The 16,571-nt window shown below is 41.2% G+C and overlaps 1 protein-coding gene across 12 annotated transcripts in view; it reads left to right on the top strand.

Annotated features, from left to right (window-relative positions):
- The window catches only part of LOC121286861 (band 4.1-like protein 1), a 278,934-nt gene that overhangs the window by 212,206 nt on the left and 50,157 nt on the right, over positions 1–16,571 (top strand). For all 12 annotated transcript variants that reach the window (XM_041204025.1, XM_041204027.1, XM_041204020.1 and 9 more), the window contains 2 exons: positions 2,711–2,863; positions 9,244–9,341. In XM_041204025.1, coding sequence (XP_041059959.1) covers positions 2,711–2,863; positions 9,244–9,341 — 251 coding nt within the window. The remainder of the gene's footprint in view (positions 1–2,710; positions 2,864–9,243; positions 9,342–16,571) is intronic.

The raw sequence follows: 16,571 nt of genomic DNA, 5'->3' as shown, positions 1-16,571 counted from the left end.
ATCTGCCACACAGCCAGGTGAAGCGTATCCTCATTGTGAAGAAAGGTCTGTCCAACAAGGGCTGTGTAGTTGTCACTCTTATCAAAACTGTCATTGGCAGATGCAACTGCGACAGGTCGGTTGGTGAGGATGAGATCAAGTAGGTGAGTTCCCTTGTAGTTCTCTCAACACTTGCTGCAACCCAGTCTGGCAGATACCGATCTACTTTTGGTAATGGCCATTTCAGCCCCCCACCCAAAGTACATTTTGTGCCCTTGCTACTCCTTCTCCCAAGTGGTTTTCAGCGTGGAAAAGTACTGATTCACCAGTTGAGGAAGGACGGTAACTGATAATTAATAGGAAGTTTCTTTGCCTGTGTTGGGCCTAATACCATGAAACCTCATGAGGTCCAGACTCTATCCAATTCCCTTTTTGAAAGTTACTGATGAAATTGCTGACACCACCCATTCAGGCCGTGTATTCCAATCTATTTTCATGAGTATATCAAGGACACAGTGGACATTTCACTGGCAAAATCAAATTGTATTAATGCCATTTTTCTTCCCCTCATCTTCACACCTGATATGAGACACATTCCTTCGTCAAGTACATGGAGGAGACTTATTTCCTGGTCCTGATAATGCTGTTTTATTTAGATGTTGCTAAGAGCTTTTTCTCTCTTATTCCCTATCAGTGGAAGATCTTGCATTAACATGCTTTCACCATTGAGATTGGGAATTGGAGGCATTAGCATGAAGCCTTGATATACTACACCATAGCATGGCACATGAACCTATCATCCCACTATAGTATCTGTTTTTCCATGCAGATACAGTGCTAAATTCTATTTAGTATGGATCAAAGAGAAAAAAACCATATGTGCTGAATCATACAAAGAAGTGTTTAGTTATGATACACATCTCACTTTCTATTTGTTAATCAGGCTTTTATGTACTGCATTATAGCGAGGGGTTGGTAACTTACATGGTACACAAGTAAGACCCAACCGTACACAAGTAAGACCCAACGTTAACAGATCTCAGTATTTCCAACTGGTGCTATGATCTGGAATGCTGCCAGGTGCTTTTATTCCCTCCTTAACCTGATGTTGAGTGGCTAAACTCTCTTCTATCTACTTACTTTCCTGTCCTCTGACTGTGCCATGTCTGTCTCTTGCTGATGTAGCTGAGCTCAAACATTGCTGAACCCTGTTATTCTTATTCTTGCAGGACAATCAGGTCCTTGGGAATTGGGGTTCTACTGACCTCTGGTATACTCTGAAATTGGTTTGCTACTAATGTTGGTAAAAATTCAGTTTCACAGCATAAAAATGACTGATTTGCTTCACCTGAGGACCAGGCATGAGAAGTGTTAAGCACTGAGCAATTGAAGGGCAAGTGCAGAAGAAAGAATGTTCAGCCTTGCGCCTGAGGCACTGACATCAGTATTTCATTTCTAGGTGTTGGCTGGCTAAAGAAAAATAAAGCCAGCCTACTTACAATGACCTTGGTGGATAAGATGTTCAAATCATTTCTTATATTTTGCGATTGTTCTTAAAAAATTGTTCCCCTGAACTGAAGGCAGTAATCCCTGAGGTTGTGATAAAAAATATGAAACTATTCCCTTCCCTTCTCAGGCTGTAAAAAAAAAAAATCTTTCGCTGACATGAAATCACATTATTTATACATTTTTAACTTTCCAATTAATATTTAGTGGATGAGACAAAACTGCAGCCAAATTAAACAGATAAACAGTCCCTCAAGGACCTGGTATTGACTCATGGTTGAAGAGTTAAGGTCCACCCATTATTTCATTCAAAGGTGCCATATTTTGATTTAATTGTTTCAATATGATTTCACTGACTAACTATTATTTAGGAAATTATTGCTGGTTTCCAAGAGGTACATTATTTTGATTCAGACCACTGGTGCTTGTAAAATGTAGCATCAATCCTATTAAAAGTCAAACACAGTGGCCTAGAAATTTGATGGTGTCACATCTGTTTTTCAGATGCAAAATTGGCACCTAACTATCCATATGATGAACAAGCTGGGATCATGTGCTGGAAGTATGCTTCCCACCATTATTGGTAGAGTCAGATAAAGGACCAAATTTGAACAGCCATAGGTTCCTATGTACAAACATGTTATTGGTGTTACTCTTATTATTTAATGATCCTGTAATTGTCAAACTGGCTATGTGCAGGAAAACCGGCTCTAAATGTCACCTAACCAATATTTCTTAAAGAGAGCGCAGGATACTGCTGCCAAAAGGTTTCTTTTTTCAAAAAAACTTACTTGCCTGGATGTACCAGTCGCCTCTCCAGAGCTGTTGTCCCTGGTCACCGCAATGATGACTCTCCTCACCCTTTTTCGTAGGACCTTCCTGAGGCCGACTGCCAGCAATGCTGTGGCCTGAACCTGAAATCCAATTCATCAGCAATCTGCCTAGGGCTGCCCAGCTTGTGTCTGCAGCTCATGAGTCTTGTGAAAATCCCGTGCAAAAGAGGCCCAAGCACAATAACAGGTGGACCATGGGATTGTTCCCTGCGCCTAGTTCTTGCTGACAGGCTGTCACAAACCAGTTTCTAGGTCAATCAATGTTTCAACTGTAAATTGAATTGAAATATTAACAGGAGAGCTTCTACAAGTGACATTATTGAACAGATATTTTGAATATGATTCATACATTCAGATCTCAGACCTCTTTGCTCTGTATTTGCTGGTCACAGGACTCTGAAGGAATTGACATCATGCTTGGTGTTTGTGCAAATGGTCTTCTAATCTACAGAGACCGGTTAAGAATAAACCGCTTTGCCTGGCCCAAGATTCTCAAGATTTCATACAAAAGGAGCAACTTCTACATTAAAATCAGACCTGGAGAAGTGAGTGGTTTCTATTTCATTGATTGTACTGTAATGCGTCTTAGGAACCTTATTCATATAAAGTACTAAGAAGCACTCTGTTTCAATATTAATTCTAAAAATCGTATGAGAGAAAGGGACATCAACAGAATGGCAAGTTTGGATGTTAACCACACTCTGTATAAAGAGTGTGACTACTCTATCTTATGTAAGGACAACCCTCTACTTAATGACTTTTATTGGATCAACATCTTGTGCATGAAAAGTTCCCTGAGCCTATTCCAGTAAACTGTTATTTATCTTTTTTAAAAGGGAAAGTTAGGCCCTGCTCTTGTGGTAGCGTACCTATGATTCTGTTTTATTTTAATAGGTCCTGTTCTCCTACCAAATTCTCATACCCCCTAACATGTTGGCTTTTTTAAAATGAGCCCCATTACCCTTTTTTTGTTAATAAATACCCACATGATGCCTCTTTGCTCATATTTTTAATTGCCTCAGTTATGTTGCTTTGTCTTAAAATTCCCCCACCATCATACTTTCCTTCTAATTGCCTCAATTTGTTTGCTACTGTCTTCGTGGCTCCAACTGTGCTTGCTGCCTTTTCTGGACTTTTCTTTTTATATTTAGTTGTCCTTGTTGCGCTACCTTTCAAACCAGAAAAGAAACCTCTTGGTATCCTCAAAAGAAAACCAGGTAGGTGCAGGGTAAACTTCCACAGCCATTCTCTGATCTTCTGCAGTTTGCCTGGTTGCTGCAAGATTTCTAAGAACGCATGAAACATAGGAATGCGAGTAGACTATTCAGCTGCTAAAACCTGCTAATACTCTTGTACAATACAAATCTATCAAACTCTGTTGAAAGTTTCAATCGGCTCAGTGCCCACATCCTTTTACGGGAAGAGAATCTAAGATTCCATTATCTTCTGAGTGAAATCGTACCTCCTGATTTCACTCCTGGCTAGGAGAGCACTTGAATAGTGGAGCATGAGCGAGGATTCCGCAACAAACGACCTGAGGTAGGGACGTGGATAGACAGTATTACAGAGGGGGCAAAAGGCAGTCTTTGTAATGGACAGGAGGTGGTGTTGAAAGTTCAGATCGTAGTCAGGCATGGTGCAGAGGTCGTGAATGGTCTGAGCCAAGGGTGGAAACAGGCATTGTTCCGGAGTTGGATGCAGGTAATCTTGTGATGAAGAGGGTGTGTGTGGGGTCAGAAGCTCAGCTCAGGATCAGTTGGACCGATTATAACAATCTGGTTCAACCTCGGGCAGTGTTCAGGTTCGGGAATGAAATCGATAGCTAGGGTATAATGTTCATGTTAGTTAGCAACCAGAGGCAGGAGCCCTGGAGAATATTTCCTTCTGTATCTCAGGGGTCTTGCATCAAACTGTAATAATCCTACAGTTACTCTGAAATTAGTTAACTGAACACACATAAGGTTTGAACCTTGGACCTTGCTGATCTATACAGAAAAAATAAAATTTATCCTTTCAACTTATCAATAAATGCTACAACCAATAGAGGAAATTGCATTGTATAGTATGGCATCTTAAACATCTTCCCTGAAGACTGAAAATTGTTAACATTAATTAACTTGATGTTCCAGCAATTAAATAAATTTTTCAGAACACATTTTGATTCATGCAACCAATTAAGGTATGTACTAGTGTAGACAATTGTGAGCAGGTGGCAAAAACAGTTAATCTACAAAGCACAATTAAAGTATAAATCACAGTAAACCCATAACTTTTCCCCAGATACTCAGTGACCTCTACTGGTGGCATGACTGATAACTGCAAAGGGCGTATCCATTGTTCATCACCCACAGATTTTCCAGTGATAGGTATAGAAGAGTAGATGTGCCATAGAGGTTTGTAGAACTCTGCAGCTTGAATAATGTTCTTGGGGCATGTAATTATCATAAAGCAGAGTTGCATACATACTTTGAACTTGTCTTTTTGAATTTTGTGCAGTATTCTTTAGTATTTTCAGCACATTGCTGTAATCCTTACAATTTTATTTTGACAGCTGATATTTGGCAGTTTTACAATTCCTATAATTAGCCATTTGTGTATGAGGCATAAAGTACAAGTATTCGTGTTTGACAGTGTTGCTCTATTGAATAGTGTACTGTATTTCCAAAGGCTGCTTTCATGAACACATGGAAGTGTGAAAACATTGTCTATGAGCTTGTGTTCGGGGGCATTGCCTTGCAATGTTGTAGCTTGTGTTCGGGGGCATTGCCTTGCAATGTTGTTCAGCAAACTTTAGCTCGTGTGATGGCACCAGTGGTAAAGCAACTTTCCACAGCGCTGTGCAACATGGGTTACCTTGTGTTCAGCAACATGCAGCACTGCTAGATAACAGATAGAAATGTTCTTTGCACTTGTGAATTACATTTTATGCCTGTGCAGCAAATGGTTGCAGAGCAGCCATGAATAAAAAAGGAGCAGAAATTGGCACCAGGATGCCTGAGGGGGTGGTAGAGGCAGGAACGCTCACAACATTTAAGAAGTATTTAGATGAGCACTTGAAACACCTTACATACAAGGCTACAGGCCAAGTGCTGGAAAATGGGATTAGAATAGATAGGTGCTTGATGACTGACCCAGACGTGATGGGCTGAATGGTCTGTTTCTGTGTCTGCATAACTCTGATAGCTGAGCCCACCGTGGTTAGATGTCTTTATTCCCTGCAGATATTCTGCTCATTGGGCTCTGTTGAAATGAAGCACGACAATGTGACATTTGTACATTATGGGAAATGTGACTTAGTAAACAAATTGTAGCAGTGCCTCAGATGCTGCACTAGTACCTACTCTGATATCTTCCCAGGAGTGTCTCCAATACTCCAGAAAAAAAGCACAGCTCATACTTTATGGTGTTACAAGGGCAGTAAGATTCAGCTAAGACATCTTTCAAAAATACAGCCGTCCATGTTAATTTTCTTTCTCTACTTATGCAACTTCATGCATCTAAAATGGAATAAAACAATTTTTAGAGAAAAGCAATATTATAGATTGAAAGTCAGTGCTTTAAACCTGCACTTGAACAATTTCAGTACTTGTAGTGCGATATGTTTGAAAGCAGCACATAACTGGTCTCTACTTTTCACACTGGATTCCTGCCAATTACTATATGGATCAGATCCAACACAATCAGCTGCACCAGCCTGTTGCATGTGGAAATGGGGATCATTTGAAGTATTAAAGAAACTTTGGGTTGTGATATTTTTAAATTTTTGTGGCATTACAGTAGTTTCATCTTGTTCATTCTCGAGCTGATTTTTCTTGTGGTCTTTGTTTCAGTTAAGCAGGGATGTGGGTAACATCCATGAGGTGATTCAGCTACATATTCTGAAATTTATATTTTATATTAAAAAAAAGTCATTCTCAGGATGTGGGTGTTGCTGATGCAGACGGCATTTATTGCCCATCCCTACTTGCCCTGAGAAGGTCGGGATATAACTGAGTAGCTTGCTAGGTCACTTCAGAGTGAAGATGTGAGTCATCCACATTGGTGTGGGACTAGAGTCGCTTTAGGTCAAACTGGGTAAGGACAGGAGGTTTCCATCACTGAAATACAGTAATGAACCAGATTCAATGCTTTTTTTAAAATGCGGGCCCGCAAATTGCCAAATTTATTGAATTTAATTTTCTAACTTGCTGTGTTGAGATTTAAACACATGACATTTGTATTGTCAGTTTAGTACTTTAACCAGCAAACTACCATACTTTTAGTCTGTACATAATCCTTACAGATGAAGCCTACAGCACACAGCCTCCTGAGAATTTTTTTTTTGTTTGTTTGCTTATATGCTTAAAAGGCTCTGTTGCCTTTCTTGGGAATTTTCCGGCAAGCTCAGTTTCTGCTCCAAACCATTTGCTCAGGAATTGGTGTGTTGAAGGGGAAGAAGGTTAATGTTGGTGCCAGGTGAGATCACTGGTTTAGACCAGACTTCTGTGATGTGATGTAGTCTTTGTGAAGCTGCCTTAGTTTTCAGATTATTTTAATATTTTTCATGTGTCAAGCATGGATGCAACTTAGACAATCACGACATTGAGATAGCAAATGTAGAAAAACCACTTAAAGCTTCTAAAACGATGATATCCTTTTAAATTAACACATTTAATAATTCAGTTAATGCTAATGGGGAACAAATTTAATGAAAAATAAACGGGAATGGTATTTGTGTGCTAAAGAATATCCCACTGTTCTTTGCATGCTGAAAAAAGCAGGTGCTAAATTATGCCCTTTTTTTGGTGTGCTCTTTGCATTTCTGTCAGACTGCCATCTGGTGATCATATTCAATTATCATGTATCACTTGTAAAACAGTTATCCTTCAAACATGGATGCCACTATGACAAAAGCAGAGTTTTTATCATGTCTCTCCCCACACCCTTACTGCTACCTCTGGAGTGTCCCAAAGATCTATCCTTGGCACCTTCCTATTTCTCATCGTCATGCTGCCTAAGGGCAACATCATTCAAAAGCACATCAGGTTCCACATGTATACTGATTACACCCACCGCCTTTCTCTCGACCCCTCCTCTGTCTCTGATTTGTCAGACTGCTTGACCGACATCCAATACTGGATAAGCAGAAACTTCCCCTAACTAAATATTGGGAAGACAAAAGCCTTTCTCTTTGGTCCCCGCCATCCCTCTCCCTAGCAACATTCTGAGGCTGAACCAGACTGTTCACAGCCAAGGCATCCTATGTGACCCTGAGATGTGCTTCAGACCACATATTCCCTCCATCACTATAAACTTCCACCTCTGTAACACCATCTGTCTCTGACCCTGCCTCTGTTCATCTACTGTTGAAAGCCTCTTCCATGACCTTGTCACCTCTAGACTTGATTTTTTCCAATGCTCTCCTGGCAATCCTCCCAGTCTCCACCTTCTATAAACTTGAGCTTCGCCAAAATTCTGTTGCCCGTATCCTATCTTATACTAAAGTCTCATTCCCGATCACCCCTGTGATCACTGACCGACTTTCACTTCTGGTCTGGCAATGCTTCGATTTTAGAATTCTTTTCCTGGTTTTTCTAATTCCTCCATGGTCATATCCCTCCTAAACTCTGTAATCTCCTCCAGCTCTGCAACCCTCTGAAATCTCTGCAATCCTCTAATCCTGGCCTCTTGCACATTCCCATTTTTATTTGCTCCACTATTGTTGGCCGTGTCTTCAGCAGCCTAGGCCCTAAGCTCTGGAATTCCTCCCTAAACCTCGCCGCCTCTTCACCTCACTTTTCTCCTTTTTAAGACACTCCTTAAAACCTACCTCTTTTACAAAACTTTTGTCCATCTGACCTAATAGCTACTTTTGTGGCTCGCTGTCATACTTTGTTTTACAATTCTCCTGTGAAGTGTCTTAAAGCATTAAGGCACTATATAAATATAAGTTATTATGATTCCTAATTGATCTTGAGAAAGTGTTGATGAGATGAGACGTCTTATTCAAACACTACAGTCTGTGTTGTGTTGTGTCAAATTGAGGAAATTTCTGTGTTATATTTTTAATATGACTTTGGATAGGTTAAATTTCAATTCAAAACATGGCCTTAAGCCACTCTAACTGAAAAGAAGTTCAATTGTATGGATCAAGACAAGGAGCAATATGTAAAAATGTCCAGATTAATCCACAATTTTAATGAAATTGTCTCTTGTTGTTATTGCCACTGTCTCTAGTCAGGCTATTCTGTCTGGTGCTCAGGTGATCTATCTGTTAATATAATCTTGCAAAATGCAGAATATAGCCAATAAAGATGATGAATATTGTCTATTACTTGAGAGTTCATGCTTGAGAGAAAGATAGTTAATGGGCTATAGACTTAGCCACACAGTGTCCAGTTTTCAGGGCTAACTGACCTATTAAGTCCCCAGTATGGTTACCTAGAAGCACATCGGTATTTCTGGCTGGAAGTACGCTGCTGGCCATATTGAGAAAGGAGGCTGTGCTGGTGGTCAGAGCGCACATGGCAATATTGAAAATAGAAAATAATTTATGTAAGTTAGGGACCCATGCTGCTGCTTTATAGATTTTTGAATGTTCCGACACTTGACTTGCCAAGTGTTAAATTTGTACGGAACAAAATGGTGCTAACCAGCAAGAGGACTACACAAATATGAAGTCAGCAGGAGCGCTTCTACTGATACCATATTAAAAGGAAGTGGGTCACTCCCCTCCCCTCCCAACTAGCCAGCTTCTGATCAGTCTTTCTCCTCCTCACCATCCCAAACCCTCACCCTCATCAGCGCCCTATGTAACATCAATTGATTTTTTTTACTATTAAGTACAGCTGTTGGAAGCCAAGTAAAAACGCTTATTCACTCCTTGAGTGACGGACTGAAAATACAGAAGTCTTATTTTTTAACATTCTTTTATTTCATTTTCTAGTATGAACAGTTTGAAAGTACCATCGGTTTCAAGCTTCCAAATCACCGAGCTGCCAAGAGACTCTGGAAAGTCTGCATCGAACACCACACATTCTTCAGGTAAACAGGAAAGCGAGGGCTGTCATTTATAGCACTTCTAAATGATTATTAGATGTATTGTGCTTGGATTCAAGGGAGTATTTTCAATTTGTGTCAATACATTAGAGACCCTTTACAATGCTGCTCTTGGCTGATATGTAAAAACAATAAGTAATGTGCAGTGGAAAGAGTGCTTTTATGTATTCTTTCTGTCAGTGAGGGATCCATAACAATACATACAACATTGGAAGTTACATGATATTAGAGTGCTCTTATAATTCAGTTTGAAATACACCAGAGAGGTATGACTTGTGAAAGTTGCAGCACACATCAGCAGTACACCTTTATGTGTAGCTGACTTTTTGTTTGAAATATTTCCTTCTGTCACTCTATCTATCCACCTGCTTCACTCTGAAGGTTGACAGCCAGTGCTGTGCATTCTTTCTAACCTCTGAATAGTTGGATTATATCAGCCTCTGCATTTTCCATTGCCTATTCTGTCAGACCTAGTAGTATTCTCCTGCCTTGCTTGCATCTTAATGTATTACCATCAAAGTTTCCTGACCATAACAATCCCAATAACCATCCTGAGAATAGTGTGTCCACAATTTCTCAATGTAAATCATGTCTCTCTCTTGTGTAGCGTCAGCACTCTCTCATTAGACATTATTTTAATCCAAATGTCATGCCATAACCCAAGATTTTTTTAATATTTGTTCACAGGATGTGGGTGTCGCCGGCTAGGCCAGTCCTTTGCCCATCCCTAACTGTCATTGAGAAGGTGGCTGTGAGCTAACTTCTTGAAGCGCTGCAGTCATGTTATGTAGGTACACCCACAGTGCAGTTAGGGAGGGAGCAACAATGAAGGAACAGCAACATAGTTGTAAGTCAGGATGGTATGTAGCTTGGGGAGGAACTTGCAGACGGTGGTGTCCCCAGGTGCCTGCCCTTGTCCTTTTAGGTGGTAGAAGTTGTGGGTTTGGTGCTGTCAAAGGAGGCCTGGCAAGTTGCTGCAGTGCATATTGTAGATAGTACACACTTAAAACATTCCGTCGGGTGTGGTGGGAGTAAATGTTTGTGGATGGGGTGCCAATCAAGTGGGCTGTTTAGTCCTGGATGGTGTCATATTTCTTGTGTTTTGGAGCTGCACTCATCCAAGCAAGTGGACAGTATTTCATTGCACTGCTGACTTATGCCTTGTAGATGATGGGCAGGATTTGGTGAGTCAGGAGGTGAGTTACCCACTGCACACTTCCAAGGTTCTACCTTACTCTCGTAGCCTAGTTCAGTTTCTAGTCAATGATAACCCCCAGGATGTTGATAGCGGGGGATTCAGCAATGGTAATGCCATTGAATGTCAAAGGGGGATGGTTAAATTCTGTCTTTTTAGTGATGGGGATTGCTTGGTACTTGTTTGTCGTGAATGTTACTTGCCACTTGTCAGCCCAAGCCTGAATCCAGGTTGCTGCATATGGGCACTGACTGTTTCATTATCTGAGGAGTTACAAAGGTACTGAACGTTGTGCAATAATCAGCAAACTACTCACCTTATCATGGAGAAAAGGTTATTGATGAAAAAGTTGAAGATGGTTGGGTCTTAGATACTACCTTCGTTGATTCTCTCTTGTTGAAGATAATCATTGCGCAACATTTATGTGGCGTGAATATTCTTTGCCACTATTCAGCCCAAGCCTGAACATTGTCCAGATCTTGCTGCATATGGACATGGGCTGTTTCAGTATCTGAGGAATCACAAATGGTACAGAATATTGTGCAATCATCAGACCTGATGATCACTTCTGATTGCCTTTCTTTAGAATTGAAGTTTGTGGAGATCAATTCAAGGGACTGCATAAGTTATTTGTGAATTGATTTGTATATTTCCCCCGTACAAAATTTTAGAATGGAGGGCACACATCTTGTGAATATCTCCAACTCTAAGCGCTGCCTAATCTTCAGAAATGATAGTTGCTGGCATTGTTAGTGCCCTTTAAAGAGACCCTTAACTCTTTGCTAAATTCTAAACTATTTGCATGTGGGCACCTGTGACATTATCTGTCAGACCTAAATTTCTGGTTCAATTTAAAGTTATTAAGTAGAAAAAAAAGGGAAAAAAAACAATCCTTCCATTAACCATATCTTGCTCATTTGATGGAATCATAACCACGCTTTCTTTTCGACTTATGTAAACAGAGGTTTGAGGCCAGCAAGAACTTTTATATGCTATGCATGTGTTGTGACTAGGGATTTACTTGTTAGTGGTTGCACGTTGATGATGCTGTCTCAGAACATGGACATAAATATTTTAAATTTTGCTTCCCCCATTGTCTGTTTTTTGAAGGCCTTCCTTCCTACTGCCATCCTGACAGTGAACGTTCGTGTGATAAACATTGAGCAGAATTTTCTGTCGGGCGGGTGGGCCCGATCCAAACTCCGGTGGGTGGGGAGTCGATCCGTGCCAGAGAAGCGGGCCCCGCCACCATTTTATGTGGGTGGGCTGTGGGCTCCCTGTGCAAGCGGGGGTGGGGGGGTGGATTCCCAAAATGCCAGAGTGCGCTCTTTCACGCATGCGCACGAAAGAACGCACATCTCCCTGAGGCAAAGTGCTGCCTCAGGGAGATCGCTTCCACTTTGAAAAAGATTACAAATAGAAAAAAAAAATTCCCTAACATGTCCCCCTCATGTGAAAATGTCACATGAGATGGGACAAGCTCATAATTTACACTATAACTTCATTAAACTTTTTAAAACCCTGCATGAAACCGCATCCCGCTGGTAGATGAGGTTTCATGTTTTTTCTATTCCCCGCCGGGGCTCCTGGCCTGCCCGTTAACCTTAAGGTTAGACGGGCAGGTCCTTTAATTGTTTAAATGATCCTGTCAGTGGCCTCAATTGGCCATTGACAGGTCGGTGGGCCCGCAGCTGATTTTTCTGCACCCCCACCTTCCTGAAAATTTAAATGGGGCGGATTGACGTGGGGGGTTCTGCCTGACATCATCCCACCTCATTTTACGCGTCGGCAAGCGGGCCCCACCCTCTGCTCGCTGACGGCAAAATTCTGCCCATAGAGTCTTCATTTTGCATTATATAGGGAAAAATTATGCACTTTATTCAACACAGTTTTTGATCCTGACTTTCTAAAATTCAAATTGGGTCACAAGCTAAATTGTCTGCAAGATGCAGGCCAGGTTGTCTGATTCATTATGTTCTAAGGGTAGCAAGCCCTTATCCCAGCTGCTAATCAAACTTTATATAGCCAAAGCATTAAAAATATTCAAAGTGGGAACATCTGTTCTCTAGCCATTCAATGCACAATATGCTCTATTGTATCTATGGGGTCTCTGGAGGCTTTTCGCTTGGGAAAAGAACTGAAGATTTCTGTCCTGTTTAGCTCAGTTCACTGTGAAGTTGAACTTCATGAGACTAGCAGAGGAATTGTCTGTTGGCTCTGAAAAGTCTTGCAGTTTATTGAACTGTGTAACAAACCTGTTTCAATTCCTTGAAGACTGATTCTATCTTTCTTGTTTTAAGTCTGGTGCTTCTAGTTTCTTGCTGGGTTTTACTGCTGCTGCATATTGTGTTATTTGTAAATAACTGGGCCAATTAGTTTTAGCCCGAACTTAATAAGCTGACAGTGTGACCTTTCAGAGTAGAAAGGAGAATGTGGTGAGTATTCCACATGATTTCTAATGAATTGCACTTCATCTTGGGGAAATTAGCATTGCAGATGTTAACTTTTATGAAAAACAACCTGATTATGAAAGCTCCTCTTCGTTAAAGCTTAAAACTAACCATAACCTTTAAAGCTCTCTCTCTCTCTTTCGCCCAATCCTTCTGCTTTGCAACTTTATCCATTGGGAAAAATGTTTCTTCCCAAATGTATCTCTTTGGCTATGCTTTGCTACCATGCCTCTTTCTTCTACTGCTGAACGATGTCCGTTCTACTCCCCTCCCCCATGCCCCCGCCCCCTCCATCTTTACAATGAAGTGTCTTGGGATGTTTGCTCTGTTGAAAGGCTATATATCTTCAAGTTATTTGTGCCATGATAATTATGCAGGATTATTTTACTTCAGCAGACTGCTCATAATGTTTAGCTGCAGGTTGAAGAGAGTTATGGGACCAGCAGCCGGTTTACAAATGGATTTTTTTATTATGCAATATATTTTTGCAAATCGAGTCCTTTTTTAAAAAAAAAGAGATCATCAAATTATATTTTACAATAGAATTCAGGAGGTGATGTCAGGAAATCATCACAAGCTATATCGTGCACAATTTTCTTAAATTTATTTTTTACAAAATGACACTGTCCCTTAGCTAAAGAAAAAAAAGACTTAACAGTAAAAGTAGTTACATGATGCTTTGGAGATTTAAAGGCAGACCCTCCATAGATGAAGGCATTCATGTGAAGAGAGGGATTATGAAAGAGTTGCAAGACTTACTTTTAAATGAAAATGCATTTTCTTGGAACAATGGGCAGAATTTTGCTCTTGATGGGCGGGCGGGCCCCACCGGCTCGGCAGTGGGCGGACAGCCAATTGCCACTGCCGAAACTGGCCCTGCCGCCATTTTAAGTGGGCGGGCCACGGTACAGGGCGTGGGGGGGGTGGAGGGGGGGATTCCCCAACTGTCAGAGTGCGCTCTTCAGCACGTGCGCTAAAGAGCGCACATCTCCCTGAAGCAAAGTGCTGCCTCAGGGAGATCGCTGAAAGGCTGGCAAATATAAAAAATAGAACAATAAAAAATTCATTAACATGTCCCCCTCATGTGAAAATGTCACACGAGATGGGACATGTTAATGAAATAAACAAAAACTTTATTAAACATTTTTAAAACTGCTATCAAACCTCATCCCACCACTGGATCTGGTTTGTAAAAAAAAATCACCCACCCGCCTGCATGTTGGGTCCGTGCGCCGAGCCGAAGTTCGCACAGGCCCCTCAAAATCGTCGACAATTGGCAAGTTAAGGGCTTTAACGAGGCCTTTAATTAATGGCGAGCGCGCATCCCACTGCATAGCGTGCCTGCCGATCGAAATATCACGATGCAGTGCACTGACGTCGGGACGCATGCGCGACATTTTAAGCGCTGGCGCGTAGGCTCTGCCACCCGCATGCCAGGCAGAAGATTCTGCCCTATGTGATGATGGATTCCACAGGTGTACCTTTCCAAGATCAGTGACTCACACAAACTCTCATTTACACTGTAATGTTTTATGTAGTGAAAATCCTTGCTGTGTTTAACCACAAATTGGAAATGTTGTGTAAATAAGGTTGCTGCCTTTTTTGAATTTATAGCCCCCCCCACTAAGGGAAATATTCCCCTTTTTTTTTTCTTTCTCTGACCTTATTGTCTTTAATGCTCCCCACACACCCCCATCTCCAGTCCACCCACCACCTGAGAGAGCAAAGTGGAATAGGCAGTTCTGAGCTTTTGGCCACAACCAATATTGTTGGTTCTCTGCAAGAAACTTGCTTGAGTGAATTCTTCTCTTGCTTTTTGGTTCTAGCTGTGGGGACAAGCCAGCATGCTGCACTGTTTGTAAACACTAATAAAGTAACACTAATAAAGAATTCGTAGTGAAGAGGATGACAATATTTTCATCCAATGTGAACAATTATAATTTTTTTGGTTGCTGAGCTATGATTTACAGTGAAGATTAAAGCACCTTCACAAGACATCTTTTCAGGGTTTATTTGCAACTTCTAGAGATAAATGAGAACGCAGTTGTTTGTAGGTATATTGGTATCAGCACTAGACAACTGTCAAGTACTTTTGAACACAGGATCTGGATTATAATTAGATGCAATCAGAGAAGACAATGGATTTTAAAAAAAGAAGGCCAGCACTGGAGTTTTAGTGACACAAACAATAGTATCACTTGCAGCCAGTCGTAGCCATAAGACAGTTGTTAGAAAGCTGCAGAGAGAGCTTCAGAAAGTTATGAAGTTACTGAGCTCAAGAAGCATAAAGATGTTTCATTAGAAACTAGGGACTGGATTTTCATCATTGAGGTGGATAGTGGGAGTAAGGAGAATACCCAGCTCAGCACCCACCTCGAGGGATGTTTGGGGGGGGTGGGGGTGGTGCCTACAATGTTGGGATCTTGCTTGCCAAGGGGCCAGATGCAGGCTGCAGCCAGGCCAACCAGCCTGGGAAAATGGTTTGAGGCAGCCGTGGGGCTGTTGGGTGCTGAGGCGAGCTGTTTAAAAGGCCTGCCCCGCTGCTGTGGAACTTCATCCCAATTATAATGAAAAAATTAAAGCCCCTGAGACGTCACTCCCAACCCCCCAATACAATCTCCATGTCCTATCTATGCCACCTCATGCATCCCATGCCAGGCTATGACCCCCATCCACCCTCATGGTCTCTCTCTCGCCCTTGGTACTTGCATGCCCATTGACCACTATATACTGTAGAGAACCAATGAACCCTATTATGACAATAGGATGAGGTTTTTTTTTAAAGTGATTAATTCATTACTTTCCACTATGTTTAAAAAAAATGTCCTTTTACTACAGGACAATAAAAGTGTCAAATCATCCAGACCCTTTAAAGTATCAGTAGCTGAAACTCCTAGCACTTGAAACTTCTTAATCTTGTGTAAATAAATATTTTGAAATTAACAGCAGAGATCAAAGAGCCAGAGCTGTCAATCAATAAATGCTTTCTCTAAGGCTCAGCTATTTTAATACTCTAATGGATGACTGGGCTCTCAGACAAGAATGCATAATGAGGTTTGGTTGAGAGCCCAGGAATCCATTACTCTGTTGAAACACTTGAGGGGCCAATGCCATGACCTGGCATGGAGGACATGAGGGAACATGGGGGTGGGTGGGGGGCAATGCCTGGTATGAGGAGGACCTTTTGAACTTATCATTCTCTTTGGGATTCTCTACCCTAGAGGGCTATGAAGGCTCAGCCATTGAGTATGTTCAAGACTGAGATCGATAGATTTCTACACATTAAAAACATTACAGGATATGGGGACAGGGCAGGAAAATAGTTTTGAACCAGATGCTCTGCCATGGTCTCATTTGAATGGTGGAGCAGGCTTGAAGGGCTGAATGACCTAATCCTGCTCCTTTTTTTATATTCTTATGCAGACTATGGTTCACAAAACCTCAAACTGACAACAATTTCAGTTCACACATGCACAGTTAAATGCAAGAATCTAGAAGTTGTTGTTACTGATCCTATGCTTCTCCATAAGTTATGCTGTTGAAGTCCCTGAAGCCTGTAATCAATTAGAG

Source organism: Carcharodon carcharias, chromosome 14 (genome assembly GCF_017639515.1).
Source record: "Carcharodon carcharias isolate sCarCar2 chromosome 14, sCarCar2.pri, whole genome shotgun sequence".
Classification (NCBI taxonomy): Eukaryota; Metazoa; Chordata; class Chondrichthyes; order Lamniformes; family Lamnidae; genus Carcharodon; species Carcharodon carcharias.
Note: the sequence above shows the minus strand (reverse complement) of the source record. Positions and strands in the feature narration are given on the sequence as shown.